General features: G+C 42.7%; 1 protein-coding gene across 1 annotated transcript in view; it reads right to left on the bottom strand.

The window, feature by feature from the left end:
• Nucleotides 1-9,696, bottom strand: part of CDHR3 (cadherin related family member 3) — a 71,486-nt gene extending 61,790 nt beyond the window's left edge. Inside the window, exon 1 of the mRNA XM_032642584.1 lies at nt 9,651-9,696. Within this exon, the coding sequence (XP_032498475.1) occupies nt 9,651-9,696 (46 nt within the window). The remainder of the gene's footprint in view (nt 1-9,650) is intronic.
• Nucleotides 9,697-17,391: the final 7,695 nt, after the last annotated feature.

Below are 17,391 nucleotides of genomic sequence, written 5' to 3'. Positions count from 1 at the left end.
GAGTGGCAGGACATATTTAAAGTGATGAAAGAGAAAAAACTACAACCAAGGGGCTTCCCTGGTGGCGCAGTGGTTGAGAGTCCGCCTGCCGATGCAGGGGACACGGGTTCGTGCCCCGGTCCGGGAAGATCCCACATGCCATGGAGCGGCTGGGCCCGTGAGCCATGGCTTCTGAGCCTGCGCATCTGGAGCCTGTGCTCCACAATGGGAGAGGCCACAACAGCGAGAGGCCCACGTACCACAAAAAAAAAAAAAAAAAAAGGGTACAAAAAACTACAACCAAGATTACTCTACCCAGCAAGGATCTCATTCAGATTTGATGGAGAAATAAAACCTTCACAGACAAACAAAAGCTAAAAAGAATTCAGCACCACCAAACCAGCTTTACAACAAGTGCTAAAGGAACTTCTCTAGGCAGGAAACACAAGAGAAGGAAAAGACCTAAAATAACAAACCCAAAACAATTAAGAAAATGGGAATAGGAACATACATATCAACAACTACCTTAAATGTAAATGGATTAAATGCTCCAACCAAAAGACATTGAATGGTTACAAAAACAAGACCCGTATATATGCTGTCTACAAGAGACCCACTGCAGACCTAGGGACACCTACAGACTGAAAGTGAGGGGATGGAATAAGATATTCCATGCAAATGGAAATCAAAAGAAAGCTGGAGTAGGAATTCTCATATCAGACAAAATAGACTTTAAAATAAAGACAATTACAAGAGACAAAGAAAGACATTACAAAATGATCAAGGGATCAATCCAATAAGAAGATATAACAATTGTAAATATTCATGCACCCAGCATAGGAGCACCTCAATACATAAGGCAAATGCTAACAACCATAAAAGGGGAAGTCGACAGTAACACAATCATAGTAGGGGACTTTAACACCCCACTTTCACCAATGGACAGATCATCCAAAATGAAAATAAGTAAGGAAACACAAGCTTTAAATGACACATTAAACAGGATAGACTTAATTGACATTTATAGGACATTCCATCCACAAACAACAGAATACACTTTCTTCTCCAGTGCTCATGGAACATTCTCCAGGATAGATCATATCTTAGGTCACAAATCAAGCCTTGGTAAATTTAAGAAAATTGAAATCATATCAAGTATCTTTTCCAACCACAATGCTATGAGACTAGATATCAGTTACAGGAAAAAATCTGTAAAAAATACAAACACATGGAGGCTAAATAATACACTACTAAATAACCAAGAGATCACTGAAGAAATCAAAGAGGAAATCAAAATATGCCTAGAAACAAATGACAATGAAAACACGGCAACCCAAAACCTATGGGATGCAGCAAAAGCAGCTCTAAGAGGAAAGTTTATAGCAATGCAATCCTACCTCAAGAAAAAAGAGACATCTCAAACAACCTAACCTTACACCTAAAACAATTAGCGAAAGAAGAACAATAAAAACCCCAAAGTTAGCAGAGGGAAAGAAATCATAAAGATCAGATCAGATATAAATGAAAAAGAAATGAAGGAAACAATAAAAAAGATCAATAAAACTCAAAGCTGGTTCTTTCAGAAGATAAGCAAAATGATAAACCATTAGCCAGACTCATCAAGAAAAAAAGGGAGAAGACTCAAATCAATAGAATTAGAAATCAAAAAGGAGAGGTAAAAACTGACACTGCAGAAATACAAAGGGTCATGAGAGATTACTACAAGCAACTATATGCCAATAAAATGGACAACCTGGAAGAAATGGACAAATTCTTAGAAAGGTACAACCTTCCAAGACTGAAACAGGAAGAAACAGAAAATGTAAACAGACAAATCACAAGCACTGAAATTGAAACTGTGATTAAAAATCTTCCAACAAAAAAAAGCCCACGACCAGATGGCTTCACAGACGAAATCTATCAAACATTTAGGGAAGAGCTAGCACCTATCCTTCTCAAACTCTTACAAATTATAGCAGAGGGAGGAACACTCCCAAGCTTATTCTACGAGGCCACCATCACCCTGATACCAAAACCAGACAAAGATGTCACAAAAAAAGAAAACTACAGGCCAATATCACTGATAAACATAGATGCAAACATCCTCAACAAAATACTAGCAAACAGAATCCAACAGCACATTAAAAGGATCATACACCGTGATCAAGTGGGGTTTATCCCAGGAATGCAAGGATTCTTCAATATCCGCAAATCAATCAATGCAATACACCATATTAACAAATTGAAGGAGAAAAACCATATGATTGTCTCAATAGATGCAGAAAAGGCTCTGACCAAATTCAACACCCATTTATGATAAAAACCCTCCAGAAAGTAGGCATAGAGGGAACTTACCTCAACATAATAAAGGCCATATATGACAAACCCACAGCCAACATCATTCTCAATGGTGAAAATCTGAAACCATTTCCACTAAGATCAGGAACAAGACAAGGTTGCCCACTCTCATCACTATTATTCAACATAGTTTTAGAAGTTTTAGCCACAGCAATCAGAGAAGAAAAAGAACTAAAAGGAATCTAAATCGGAAAAGAAGAAGTAAAGCTGTCACTGTTTGCAGATGACATGATACTATACATAGAGAATCCTAAAGATGCTACCAGGAAACTACTAGAGCTGATCAATGAATTTGGTAAAGTTGCAGGATACAAAATTAATGCATAGAAATCTCTTGCATTCCTGTACACTAATGATGAAAACATCTGAAAGAGAAATTAAGGAAACACTCCCATTTACCACTGCAACAGAAAGAATAAAATACCTAGGGTTAAACCTACCTAAGGGGACAAAAGACCTGTATGCAGAAAACTATAAGACACTGATGAAAGAAATTAAAGATGATACAAACAGATGGAGAGATATACCATGTTCTTGGATTGGAAGAATTAACATTGTGAAAATGATTATACTACCCAAAGCAATCTACAGATTCAGTGCAATCCCTGTCAAACTACCAATGGCATTTTTCACAGAGCTAGAGCAAAAAATTTCACAATTTGTATGGAAATACAAAAGACCCCAAATAGCCAAGGGAATCTTGAGAAAGAAAAACAGAGCTGGAGGAATCAGGCTCCTGGACTTCAGACTATACTACAAAGCTACAGTAATAAAGACAGTATGATACTGGCACAGAAACAGAAATATAGGTCCACGGAACAGATTAGAAAGCCCAGAGATAAGCCCATGCACATATGGTCACCTTATCTTTGATAAAGGAGGCAAGAATATACACTGGAGAAAAGACAGCCTCTGCAATAAGTGGTGCTGGGAAAACTGGACAGCTACATGTAAAAGAATGAAATTAGAACACTCCGTAACACCATACACAAAAATAAACTCAAAATGGATTAAAGACCTAAAGGTAAGGCAAGACACTATCAAACTCTTAGAGGAAAACATAGGCAGAACACTCTATGACATAAATCACAGCAAGATCCTTTTCGACCCACCTCCTAGAGAAATGGAAATAAAAACAAAAATAAACAAATGGGACCTAATGAAGCATAAAAGCTTTTGCACAGCAAAGGAAACCATAAACAAGATGAAAAGACAACCCTCAGAATGGGATGAAATATTTGTAAACGAAGCAACTGACAAAGGATTAATCTCCAAAATACATAAGCAGCTCAGGCAGCTCAATATCAAAAAAACAAACAACCCAATCCAGAAATGGGCAGAAGACCTAAATAGACATTTCTCCAAAGAAGATATACAGATTGCCAACAAACACATGAAAGAATGCTCAACATCACTAATCATTAGAGAAATGCAAATCAAAACTGCGGTGAGGTATCATCTCACACCTGTCAGAATGGCCATCATCAAAAAATCTACAAACAATAAATGCTGGAGAGGGTGTGGTGAACAGGGAGCCCTCTTGCCCTGTTGGTGGGAATGTAAATTGATACAGCCACTATAGAGAACAGTATGGAGGTTCCTTAAAAAACTAAAAATAGAACTACCATATGACCTAGCATTCCCACTACTGGGCATATACCCTGAGAAAACCGTAATTCAAAAAGAATAAAGTACCACAATGTTCATTGCAGCTCTATTTACAATAGCCAGGACATAGGAGCAGCCTAAGTGTCCATTCACAGATGAATGGATAAAGAAGATGTGGCACATATACACAATGGACTATTACTCAGCCATAAAAAGAAACGAAATTGAGTTATTTGTAGTGAGATGGATGGACCTAGATTCTGTCATACAAAGTGAAGTAAGTCAGAAAGGGAAAAACAAATACTGTATGCTAACACATATATATGGAATCTAAAAGAAAAACAAAAGGTTCTGAAGAACCTAGGGGTAAGACAGGAATAAAGATGCAGATGTAGAGAATGGACTTGAGGACATGGGGAGAGGGAAGTGTAAGCTGGGACGAAGTGAGAGAGTGGCATGGACATATATACACTACCAGGTGTTAAATAGATAGCTAGTGGGAAGCAGCCGCATAGCACAGGGAGATCAGCTTGGTGCTTTGTGACCACCTAGAGGGGTGGGATAGGGAGGGTTAGAGGGAGACGCAAGAGGGGGATATATGTGTACGTATAGCTGATTCACTTTGTTATACAGCAGAAACTAACACCATTGTAAAGCAGTTATACTCCAGTAAAGACTTTAAACTTTTTTTTCTTTTCTTTTTTTTTTTTTTTTTTAAGGTGTGTGTCCAAAGGCACCCACCTAATCGGTGGCAGAGGGAAGGTTGGGAGCCAGGGGCCCACTCTCCCTAAGACATCATGCACTTTCCTTTTGAGACTGGTGTTCCAAACTTTCTCTGGTGGTCTGAGTGCTTGAGAGCAAGAAAGAGGCTTTAATGGAATTTGACTTACACATGCATCTTAATTAAGAAGCAAATTATAATTGCTTGACGGGTACACTTTGAAAAAGAAAAAGCACAAAAAAAGGTTTATTATCAGTCAGTGAGCCCACTGAAACATCTCGCTTGTGGTTGAGAGCTGGCTGGATGATGGGCTCGCTTGTTTCCAAATGAGCAAAACCACTGCCTTGCCAGAAAGGAACCAAGGAGGCCCCCTCCCTGGAGCACGTGTGGGGATAATGAAGGCCTCCGCAGCCTCGGTTCCAGGGGAGGAAGCTGACCATCTGGATCTCTGACACCAAAGTTGATGACGTGGTCCAGGAAGTGTGGGGCAATGCCATGTTCTCCCTCCGGGGATGCAGCAGCTCTTACTTACAGCTCTGCTTTTGGTACACAGGGCAGGTCTCACCTGAGGTGATAAATACCTCTTCATTCTCTCTATTAACCAATCCAAATGGTAGTAAAAGAAGTCAGAGGAGTGTTGTGAAAAGAGAAGGATTTGGAATCAGAGCTGCTTTGTGCCTTGCTGCTACTTGACTATGTGACCTTAGGCTGATCCCTTAATTTCTGTTGGGCCCTCTGTCAACTCTATCTCTCAGGGCTGTGTTGCTACACTGACAGTAGCCATTAAACACTCTAATTGTTCAAGAAGACACACAGGACCCAAATGAGAATGCTTCCACATCTATAGTTGATTACAGAAAAAGGATACGGTATAGCAACAACATTAAAGTAAAGATGTGCATCCCAGCTGAACACTGCCTCGTAGCAAGAGGACGGGAGAGGCCCGGTGCCAGCTTCTGCTGTCCTCTTGTCCCTAAGAGCCAGAACAAAGTGCACTTGCTCAGATCAGGAACCACCAACATAGTCACTGATACCCTGGAAACAGTGAGCCCAAGTTAGAGTCTCTGCTGGAACTGTTTCTATTTTGATGCTCCTGTAGGTACCATCCTATTACATAACCAGCACCAAGAGCAGAGCCCTCTGAGGAGCTCACCGAGGCCAGGTGCCAATCATCAGTCTCACCGTCATCAATAACAATGCTTCCAGGCCGCTGCAAACTGTCCCCAAACTCCCGGAAGCCGTGGTTACAAAGCAGTGCTATTAATCAGCAGACTTCCTGCCTCGAACGGGAGTCAGCTTTGTGCAGGAACTTTACCAAAGCCACTCAGACTAACTGCAGCCCTACTGGAATTCCCTGTCACAGGTACTGTATAAGAAAATGCATACACTCAGCATACTAGAAAACATTATACAGTGTTGTTTCACTATATGCAATGTCTTCCTATCCTATGTCTTTCATTTCCACAGTGTATGCCTTCCTGGATGGGATGCTCACCCACCCACTTTGGGGGGCTGATTCTTTACCCCGCAAAGGCTAATAGAAGGGAGCCCTTAGTAGGACACAGAAGAAAGGATGGTGAGTCTTGTAATGATTCTGTGAAATCTGCACTTACACCTACAGTGTAAATGGCTCTAGGTCATCATTAATGGGAGCGGGGGTTGTTCGTCTTGCCACGTCACTCTGGTGCTGGCCTGAGGGGGGCTGGCTTCTCACAAACCTCCTGCAGCTCCTTGGAGGTGGAAAAGCAGGCAGATTCCAGGAAGTGAGTGCTTCAGCTGGAGGTGAGGGGGAGACAACTGGGTTGCCATGGAAAAGGAAGAGGGAGGGAGGACTGAGAGGAGGGATGGCCTTTTGCTTCTCTGAGGTTGTCTGAATAGGAAAGTGACATGAGAGAAAAAGTAGAAACTTTTTGTAATGTTCTTTGGATCCCATTCAAAGGATTAATCACCCACAGAAAGACTTTCTGGAAATGGACTATACCTTCCTGCCTTTTCAAATTAATAAGAGCATTCAGGAGGGGTTGCACCTGCTTCCTCAGCAGCAAAATACACTGAGCCTGGGGCCTCTTTTGATTCCTGACACCACCTAGCAGGGGTCTAGGCCCAGATGGCAGACTTGGGGATTGTCCTAGAGAGACCAAGATGGCCTCACACCTGGTGCTCCGTGGACAAAACTCAGGTCAGTGGGCCTGGTAACGTTTTCATGTTCCTGTGGGTCTTCCAGCTACCAAGGAGCCCTTCTTCCATTAAACACACTGGTACTTTTCATTTCCCTGAGACTCAGACAAAAGCTAGTTCCCTGGAGACTTTCTCAAAGTGGAGACAACTTCAGTGTGCAGTGGATTTAAATACACCAAGGGGCCTTTGCTAAGTCCTCTATCTCCCACGAATGACACATGGTCCTTTGGTATGGATGGAGCCAGAGATTGTTTCATCTCAACTCTTTCCCCTGCTACAATTGGGAGTCTTGTGTAGTTTATGTTCTTTTAGGGCCTTCCTTTCTAAGTTGTCACTGGAATGGGACACTTTAGCATCCCAAAGAGAAAATGTTTTCTTTCCCTCATCTTACTAGGAGGTGAAAAAGACAGAAGCCAATCTCAATGCCAATATTAAGTAGGCAGATGATCTAAATATCTGCATTTAGGGGATATCAGTAAATGTGGGGGAAAAAACAGGTCCCCAAAGGGATAATGATCAACAAAAACAACATTTATTAGCTACGCTATATGTGTTGGCACCCAGGGACCACAGAGCAAGAAGAAACGTGAAACCTCTTATTGTAGGGTTGACATTCCACTTGAGGAGACAGGGCAGACACATAACGGATGAATTATAGTATAACTCCTGCTACCTTTCATTGAGCACTTACTCTGTGTTAGGCTCTGTACTAAACCCTTAAAATGCATTCCATGTGTAGACGAAAGGAACTCCAGGGTGCAGCAGGGAGAGTGTGCACCAAGAGCTAGGGCAATCTGGGAAGGCTCCATGGAGGAGGTTGGGCCTGATTGGGCCTTGGAGGATGCATAGGAGTTAGACCAAACGAGAGGAAAAAGGATACTGGAGAATGTTACTTTGTTTGAGATTATTTTGGTGATGTGTGTTTCCAATTCCCCAAAGGCAGGGACTGGTGTGGCTCTTCCCCTCTCCCAATCCTCTGTGACCCTGATGTTTTTGAGATCAAGGGTAAGGATCAGGTTCTCAGACTCACCTAAGAAAGTGAGAGAGAAACAGTCTGCATCACAGTAGACCTTCCAAAAAGTAGGATTTGACCTGTGGAGGCAAAAGTGCAGTACAGTGCATGGTCTTTTGGAGAGGGAGGGATTGGAGTGTGGTTTTTATAAAGAATCTCAAGTATTTCTTGCAAACTTTTGTGATCTGTTCCTTTCACACATCTGATGAGAAGATTCCAAATGATAATGTTTCAGTATAAGATGATGGATTCTTCCTAACCTCACTCTTCCCCCAATGACAATAAATGTCACCTCTTAACTCAAATGATTATGACCCTAAAAGCCTATATTTCTGGGAATATCTCCAATGTTTACTTCAAGTGAGAGTCTGAGAAGCTCAAGGCCCAGCTTCACACTCACAGTTCCTCCTGCCCTCTAAAAGCCCAAGGTTAAAGACAGTTCAATATTATTAGGAAACCATGATTTATTTATGTTATTAACAGGTCAAAGAGGAAAATCAAGTGGTCCTTTCTATAGATCTTGAAAAAACATCTGATTTAAAAATCCATTTTGACTTACAAGCAAATAGCCTAAATAAGAATAAAAGTTATCTCCTTAACATATAAAACATACCCAAAGCTATTTCATACCAAAAGCTAACATCATCCTTCATGGAGAACAAGACAAGAGTATACACTCATCATTATTGAACAACAATCTGAAGATACAGGCCCAGTAGTTGGATAAGAGAAAGAAATAAGAGACTAAAAAAAAAACAAATGAGGAAAAGAACAAATATTTATCATCTTCAAACCTGGAAAATGCATGAGAATCAACTGAAACATCATTACAAATAATAAGATAATTCATCAAAAAACTTCCATACATTATATAACAATCAATTGAAAGGTAAGAGGGAAGAGAAAATTCTATTTACAACTGCTAAAAAGAAAAAGAACTAGAAATAAACAATCAGAATTTGCAAGATTTATATGAAAGAAAAACTCTCCAAATACTCCTGAGAAAACAAATGAAGACTTGAACAAGTTTCTAGAGCCCTGTTCTTGGATAGGAAGACTCAATGTCATACATAATAATCACTAACATTTACTAAGCATTTACTAGGTACCAGACACTCCTCTAAGCATTTTTACTATATAACTCATCAAAGATGTAAATTATCCCTAAATTAATCTGCAAATTTAACATGATTGAATTCCATACATAATGCATATACTACCTACTCAAAAATAAGATTTAATTTAAAAGGCTCAATTTAAGTAATACAAGCTGACAACACTGAAAAATCATCCAAGATTCTTGAAGCTCTTGAGTTAGGAAGAGGGAGTGCCAGAAGCACGAGGTGAATCTTTGGCTTCTATCAGAAATTTTCTTTGCTCAAGACTTGAGACACTAGCCCCTCAGTACCTCGGTTTTCCCATAGGGTGATTTGCAACCTCAGTTTGCCCCCAGAAGGCTCCAGAGTAAGGCCAGAATCTCCACAAAGGCTGGCTGACATACATAAAAAGCCCTACTAGGAAAATTCTTTCCCCAATTTTAGGTGTTGAAAGGACCACACAGGCCAGTTAGCACAAGAGGGGAAGTGAAGTCTGTATGAACATTGATTAGATGGTGGCTTTTTGGGTACCCTCTTCTCCAGATACGCCATCCCAGCCTCTCAGGGCTCCCTGATGCTGAGAAGCCCACACTTGAACAAAGCCTCCCAGAGGCAATTTCCTCTTTGGGGACTTTATTACACAATGATATCAAGCAAACTGAATGGGCCAAGACAGGTGGCAAAACAGAGTTCCTACCTGACAGGGCGCCCAGGAGAAGCAGGAAGAGGATGGCCTCCTGCATCTTTAGTTCACTTCTGTGCACCCTTCCAGCGTGTTATCCAGGACCTGAAACCTGCCTTACACCCAGAGTGTATTCCAGGTGCCACTCACCTTCCCCTCCTGGTTTTGTTACCATGCGAGAAATCAAACACAGGCTTTAGTGTCACTAAGGGAGACTCCAAACACCACAGGACTGTTTGTTCTTTGATTCCCCCCTTCTGTGACCACATGGTACCAAGAGGCCAGCCAACCAGCCCTGGTCAGCTAGGGGTCCATCTTAAAAGTCCACACCCGGGCTTCCCTGGTGGCGCAGTGGTTGAGAGTCCGCCTGCCGATGCAGGGGACACGGGTTCGTGCCCCAGTCCGGGAAGATCCCACGTGCCACGGAGCGGCTGGGCCTGTGAGCCATGGCCGCTGAGCCTGCGCGTCCGGGGCCTGTGCTCCGCAACGGGAGAGGCCACAACAATGAGAGGCCCGCATACCGCAAAAAAAAAAAAAAAAAAAAAGTCCACACCCACCATGCATCTGTACAGAGAACCCCAGAATAAAAGTCAAAAGAGCAAAGAAAGAGTGGATGGTAAAAGCTGGACATAAACAGAGTCATCCATGATGGGCTCCCTGTCACCAGGCACGTTGTCATTCTCAGAAACAGGGGTAGGCAAGTAGGAATTTTTCTGCTCTCCTGAATTTATGAGTCAGGCTCAGAGTTGGAGACTAAAGCACTCATTCCAAAGAGAGGAGTCAAAAAATAAAAATAAATAAAAATAAAATAAAGAGAGGAACCAAGGGCCAGACCCCTCCTCAAGGCAGATCTGCAACTGTAGACACTGCCCTTTGACTCCATCCACCACCCCTCCAGCCCTCAAAGATGTCAGTGGAGGAAGATTTTGAAGGAAGCTTCTGCCCACTGCAGGGTGATGTGGCCTATCCCTTGGGGCCAGGTGTTGCCCTGTGCAGTGCTTTCATGCCTCATGCAGCCCTGTGCCAGGCTACAAGACCCGGTGAGTGAACCACAGCTCGAGTCCAGCCTCCACCCAGACAAGGAGCGGTGGCTGTGCAGAGGGAAGGTGGTGGTGGAGCAGCCCCTGCCCTCAACATGGTGCAGGAGGAAGACAGTGGACAGAGTGGAAGGAAGCAGGACTTGGACCCTCTCTCCTGCTCCTTTCACTCGAGAACTGCCTGCTGGGAGAGGGGTGCCCAGCAGCCCAAGGCTGGTGGCAGGGGATGGATGGGGGCATTGTTCCTCCCCACCAGGGACGTGAGCCGTGGGGAGACCCCCAGGTGCTCTGAAGAGCACGTGTGCCCCACTAGTGAACCAGCATTTGGATACACAGAGGTCACCCCTGGCTAGTTAGTCTGTATGAACCCAGAGAGCTACCACAACCAATGGAGGGAGACAGCAAGGAGGGCCAGTTAGGGAGCCACGCTCATCCCCTTTCCTCTCCCTCCTTCCCACCTTCCCCCCCAGGGCAAGGGAGCAGGGCCACACCCCACGCCCAGGCGCCAAGGGTGCAGCAGGGGAGAGGCTGGAAATGAGAACTGAGTTTGAGATGGAAGCTGTGACTATCAAGGACGATGACTAACTGAAAGTGACTGGGAAGCAAGATATTAAGAAACAAGAAAGGGAGATGTAGTAGAGGCAGATTAAAAATGATGACTGGAGGAAAAATAAAAACATTTCTGTTTATATGCCCCTGGATTGAAACTGCTAAATAAACCGGTTACAGCCCCTTCTGGGCACAAGGAAACTAAGGCTCGGAGAGGATGAGTAACTTGCCCATCATGTCCAAATCTTCATCGAGCCCCTTCTAGCCTCCACAGTGCCCCATGTAGCTTCTTTTTCCAGTTTGGCTGCCACCTCTCTGACTTAGGTCCTGGCCTCTGACCTGGACTGTCTCTGTAGCATCCGATGCATCCTACAGGCAACTGTCAGGTTAATTTCCCAAAAGGACAATTTTGGTCACTCATTTTTCCCTTAGGAAAAATTGACTTTTCCTGTGTAAAACAGGAGTTAAGGGAGTTCCCTGGTGGCCTAGTGGTTAGGATTCCAGGCTTTCACCGCCACGGCCCAGGTTCAATCCTGAGTTGGGGAACTGAGATCCCACAAGCTGTGCGGTGCGACCAAAACAAAAACAAAAACAGGAGTTAAGATTCAAAATGTCAGTCTGTATGTTTCTCTCTAAAATAGGTAAATGGCAAAAAAAAAAAAAAAAAAGTTTTTTCTGTGTGACCTTAGGCAAGTTACTTACCCTTTCAGAATCTCAGTTCCACTTCTATAAATCAGGGAGAATAATACCTGTGATGCAGTATTATTGCAAGCAGTCCATGAGCTAATGAAGTAAAAGAAACTGGCCCATAGTATATGCTATATTTTTCCTAATAGGACTGTAGTAAAGGCTGCAACATAGTAGGTAGTCAATAAACATGGGCTGAAGAAAAAGATGAATAAACAGTTGCTAAGTTACCAATTCTCACCTCTCAGTTTTTCCTATCATATTATTTACTGTAAGTAATCCATTTCATTATGCATAATTAAAGCTGACGTGATGGCTTAGATTAAGTTATGGAAGACGTCAGAATAATTAAGGCTTTGAATTAAAGAAACTCACGTCTGTTTAATTTTCAGCTTGACTGCACAGCGTTCTTCATGTTACCCTGTTTCTACCATAAGGGGAATCTCCCCGTCCTTCCCCTCCCTGATCCAGGGATCTTAAGGGTCAAATTTTGGAATTTGTTGTGGGTTTTTTCTCCTGTGATTACAGCGTCTGTTTCCAGCCCTGAGGTTGTTTCTGCCATTATGATGTTCTGTTGTCCGTTTGTCAGCTCAAATCTCCTTCTGAAAGCCTGTGGTCCTGGCACCAAGGACCCAACTGGGCCAGAATCACACAGAGCCTGAAAGGGACCCGGATGCCCCTTGCTGTCTTGTTCCTGACCTCTGAGATGCTGAATCCTGGTTCCACCTAGGTCTCAGCCGGGTGAGATGGATCAGGTAGCTGGAGGGCAGGGCCAGAATCTTTGGGGCAGGCACCCCTCCAGCTTCACATGAAAGACCCGGGGAGTCTTCTCCCGCATCAGCCATGGTTCAGGCCCTTAAAGTATTTAAAGGGACTTTCCTGGCATCCAGCTACTGCAAGTGTCTAATTTGCTAGCAAAGGAATCATGTTCCGAAGCTGTGTTAAGTTGGACCTTGGAACACGCTTAGCTACGGATGGACTGCTTGCAGCCTACAAACGCTTACGTTATCGATAATGTACTTGAAACACGACAGACTTAAGATGAGAAGAAGAAGCATTGCTGTGAATGTTCCAGAGTCCAGCTCCTTAAGCAGATCCGCGGGCAGTGAGGGGAGAGCCAACAAACCCAGCCATCTTTATATCTGTGGGGAAGCTCTGTCCATGGTCCCTGTTCATCCAGTACTGGAACCATGGGCTTCTAGGATCCAAACCCTAGGATGGGACACCCAGGTCGCACCACTCAAGCACCTGTACACTGCAGGCCTGCCTTGGGCAGAAAGCACTCAGGGCCCGGCTCACGCTCCCAGCGGCAGTGGCCATGCTGATGGCATGAAGCTTCTTGCAGCTCTCTACAATGGCTCCCCTGTGGGCCACTGGACCAGCACGCACATGGCTTTAGCACCCCACTCCCATGGTTCTCCCACATATTTGTCTCCAGCCAGTCTTGGCAAGCCTTTCCAGGCCAGAGAAGCTCATATTCATTGCATCCTGGTTGCTTCACGTGTAACACTGAGCAAAATATTGCGAACTTACTAAATTTACTTTCTGCTCCCTTGCCCTGTGCCACTCTCTCCCCCACCCAGAACACCCAACCATTGAGAGACCCTCCGCTCTTTCAGAGGAGGAAATAAAGTTCCACAGCCTTCCTCCCTTCCGGAACCTCAGGAACACTCACTCCCTGACTGGTCCTGAACATCCCCGGATGGGGTCCTCTGAAGCCAAGGCCCTGTAGGAGAGGAAAAAATAATTTCCCTCTGCCCTTCTAAGTCCTTAGCTGAGACCCCTGTAATAAAAGACAGATTAACAAGAGAAGTTTTAACATGTATACCTCATGGACCCAGGGGAGATAGCCAGGGGAAAGTGAGTGAATCCCACAGTGGCTTAGAATTCAGGTTTAAACACCATCTTAATAGGGGAAGGGGAAGGGGGATGTACATGATCTTAGGGGAGAGAAAGTGATTTTTAGGAAAGATGAAAGGGCCCTTAGAAGAATAGAGAGGAGGTGTGATTGTTCGTGACAGAGTTTGTCTGGATGTGGTGTCCACCTCCAGGCAAAAATCAGTATCTCTTTTCTATTTGCATTTCCCTTCTCATGAGTAGAGTTGAGCATCTTTCCCCAATATTAAGGAATCAGTACTGTTTCCTTTTCTGTGGCTTTTCTGTTCATTTCTACCATTTTTCTACTGGATTTTGGGTACATTTCTTGCTGGCTTGTGGGAAGTCTTGATATGTTAAGGAAATTAACACTTTGTCTGTAATAGGCATTGCAAATATTTTCCCAGCTTATCATTTTATTTTTGACTTTGTTTATAGGAATTTTGGCCATGTAAAAAATTTTTAATTCTTATATAGTCAAATTTATCATCTTGTATTCCATGGCTAAGTAGCACACAAAACCTTCTCTCTGAGATAATTTTTTAAATTTCATATTTTCTTCTAGTACTTTGCTATGGTCTGGATGTTTGTAGCTCCCTAAAATTCATATGTTGACATCCCAATGTGATGGTATTAGGAGATGGCACCTTTGGGAGTTGATTAGGTCATGAAGATGGAGCTCCCATGGAAAGCATTAGTGCCCTTATAAATGAGACACCACAGAGGCCCCGGAGAGCTAGCTCCCCATCCACCATGTGAAGATGCAATGGGAAAAGGGTTCTCACCTGACCATTGCTGGCATCCTGATCTCAGACTTCCAGCCTTCAGAACTGTGAGAAATAAATTTCTGTTTTTTATAAGGCACCCAGTTTGTGGCATTTTGTTATAGCAGCCTGATTAGACTAAAACATACTTTTATGATTTTATTTCCAATGGGGGCCTCTGATTTCTTTGGAGACATTCCTTCAGGTATGAGGTAGGATCCAGTGGGAACTCCGCTTTCCAGCAGCTGTCTCAGAGTTCTCTTTAACCAGCTTAGCCAGAACCCTCCTGATCAGCTCCAAGATTGGGGACAGTGGAATAATGTTTTTTCTTCATCTCCAAATGGGTGGTTAAGCTTAGGATAGAACAATTAAGCCAAGAAAATGTGCCTCTAGCCTGTTCCCCACTGTACCTGGTAGAAAAGAGGGAGGGATTTTCCCCCAGCCCAGAATAGGCCATTCAAGAAAGAACTGGGACTTCCCCCTGCATGAAAGAATCAGGCCATGACTTGCTTTTCCTGGCCTCGTTCCCTACATTTGCATGGAGGCAGGCGACTGAATGTCCCGTGCCTGTCAGCTGTGTATATAGTAATCCCGTCCCACACAAAGCACTGGGCTGAATAGATGGAGACTATGTCGTCAGTGTCACTAACTCCCTGTGGGCACCAAAAGTGAGTCTCATTCTTCAGGCTCAAGTACACAGTTCTACTGTCCCTGCCTTTGCCTAAGCATGAAGCTATGTCCTTATTACCCTTACCTGCCCAGAGACCAGAGAGCCTGGTGACCTGATTTATACCCACAGCCCTCTAGTTAGCAATTCTGGCTATGAACTGCTTCTCAACAGCAGGAATGGCTGAAAATAACAAGTGTTGGCATGGATATGGAGCAACCGGAGCTCTCATATACTGCTGGTGGGAATATACATGGTACGACCACTTCGGGGAACAGTTCAGCAGTTTCTTAAAAATAAACCTACTACCCAAATGTTCAACTGATGAACTGATCAATAAATGTGATGTACACATATGATGAAATACTATGCAGACATAAAAACACCAAGTGTGAACCCTAAGGTAAACTGTGGACTTTGGTGATAATGATGTATCAATGTAGGTTCATCAGCTATAACAAATGTACCATCTGGTGGGGATGCCAGTAATGGGGGAGGCTATGCATGTGTGGTGTGTGTCGGGGTGGTATATGGGAGATCTCTATTAGCTTCCTCTCAATTTTGCTCTGAACCTAAAACTGCTCTAAAAAAAAATGTCAAAAAGAAAAGAATTAAGATATCTGCTACAGGATATATGAACCAACGAAAACATTATGGTAAGTGAAATAAGCCATCACAAAAAACCCACAAATCATACAATTCCGTTCATATGAAAGTCCAAAATAGGGAAATCTTTAGTGATGGAAAGTAGATTAGTGGTTGTGGGTGTGGGAAATGACGTGGTGGAAGGATAATAGCTAAGAGGGCTTTTTTTCAGGTGATGAAAATGTTCTAGAATTCAGTGTGATGATGGTTGCACAGCTCTCTAAATGTACTAAAAACCATTGAACTGTACACTTTAGATGGGTGAGTCGTGTGGTATGTTAATTATATCTCCATAAAAATGGTAAAAAAAAAAAAAAGAAGTAAACCTACTATACAGTCATTCTACTTCTAAGTATTTACCCAAAAGAAATGAGAACCCATGTCCACACGAAGACTTGTCCACATAAATGTTCATAGAGCTTAATTCACTGCAACCCCAAACTAGAAACCACCCAAATGTTCATCAATTGGCAAATGGATAAAGACATTGTGGTGCATCCATAAAATGGAATACTGCTCAGCCAAAAAAAAAGAAGGAGGAGAAGAAGGAAGAAGGAGAAAAGAACTACGGATACATTCAACAACATGGATGAATCTCAAAATCATGCTCAGCAAAAGAGGCCAGACACAAAAGAGCACGTATTGTTTGACTCCATTTACATAAAATTCTAGAAAATGCAAGCCAATCTATCATGTCAAAAGGCAGATCCATGGTTACCTAGGGACAGGGGTGGAGGGAGGGGTAAACTTCAGAGGGCCTGGGGTAATAGAAATGTTCTGCATCCTGATTGTGGTGGTTTCAGGGGCATATACAGTTGTTAAAATTCGTCAAGTTGTACACAGTCCATTTTTACATGAATATACCTAAATAAAAAATGTTAAAAGCCCATTGTAAACTGTAGGGCATAGGATGTTTATTTACTAGAGGTAGTAGGAATACCTGTGTACCTTTGGGAAAGTCAACTAATACATGTCCCATAATACATGTAAAATTAAGTGGTGGGATAGATCATTTCAAATGCTTTTCCAAAATTTCCTATCTGCCCTTTCTGTGAGCATTTACTAGATACATACTATGTGTAAGGCACTGTGCTGGTCGTGGAGGTGCTTGAATGAAAAAGCTCTCGAGATGCTAACAAACTAGCTTAGAGTCTCTGATACAAGCTCCCAATGCAAATCTGTCCTGCTATGGAGGAGGAAAACAAAATATGCTTTGATAAGTATTAGCCTCGTGTGTCTTTATTTCAAACTTTCTATGTAAATTTTTAGGTATGATTCTTGATTGATAGGTTATACCTTGATTTTTAAAATTCAACCTAAAAGTCCCTTTCTTTTTAACAAATAATTACAGTTACATTTATTTTGATTGACGAGATATTTAGTCTCATTTCTACTCTTATTTCTTTTTTTACTATTAACCAAACCTTTACTTCTTTCTCTTTTTCTAACACTCTTCTCTTTATTTTCCTTTATCTTCTCTCTATCAACTTGGAAGATACACATTCCATTTCTATTGTTTTTGTAATATACAT

The sequence above is a fragment of the Phocoena sinus genome, chromosome 9, assembly GCF_008692025.1.
Source record: "Phocoena sinus isolate mPhoSin1 chromosome 9, mPhoSin1.pri, whole genome shotgun sequence".
NCBI lineage: Eukaryota > Metazoa > Chordata > Mammalia > Artiodactyla > Phocoenidae > Phocoena > Phocoena sinus.
This window is presented reverse-complemented; position numbering and strand designations above follow the sequence as displayed.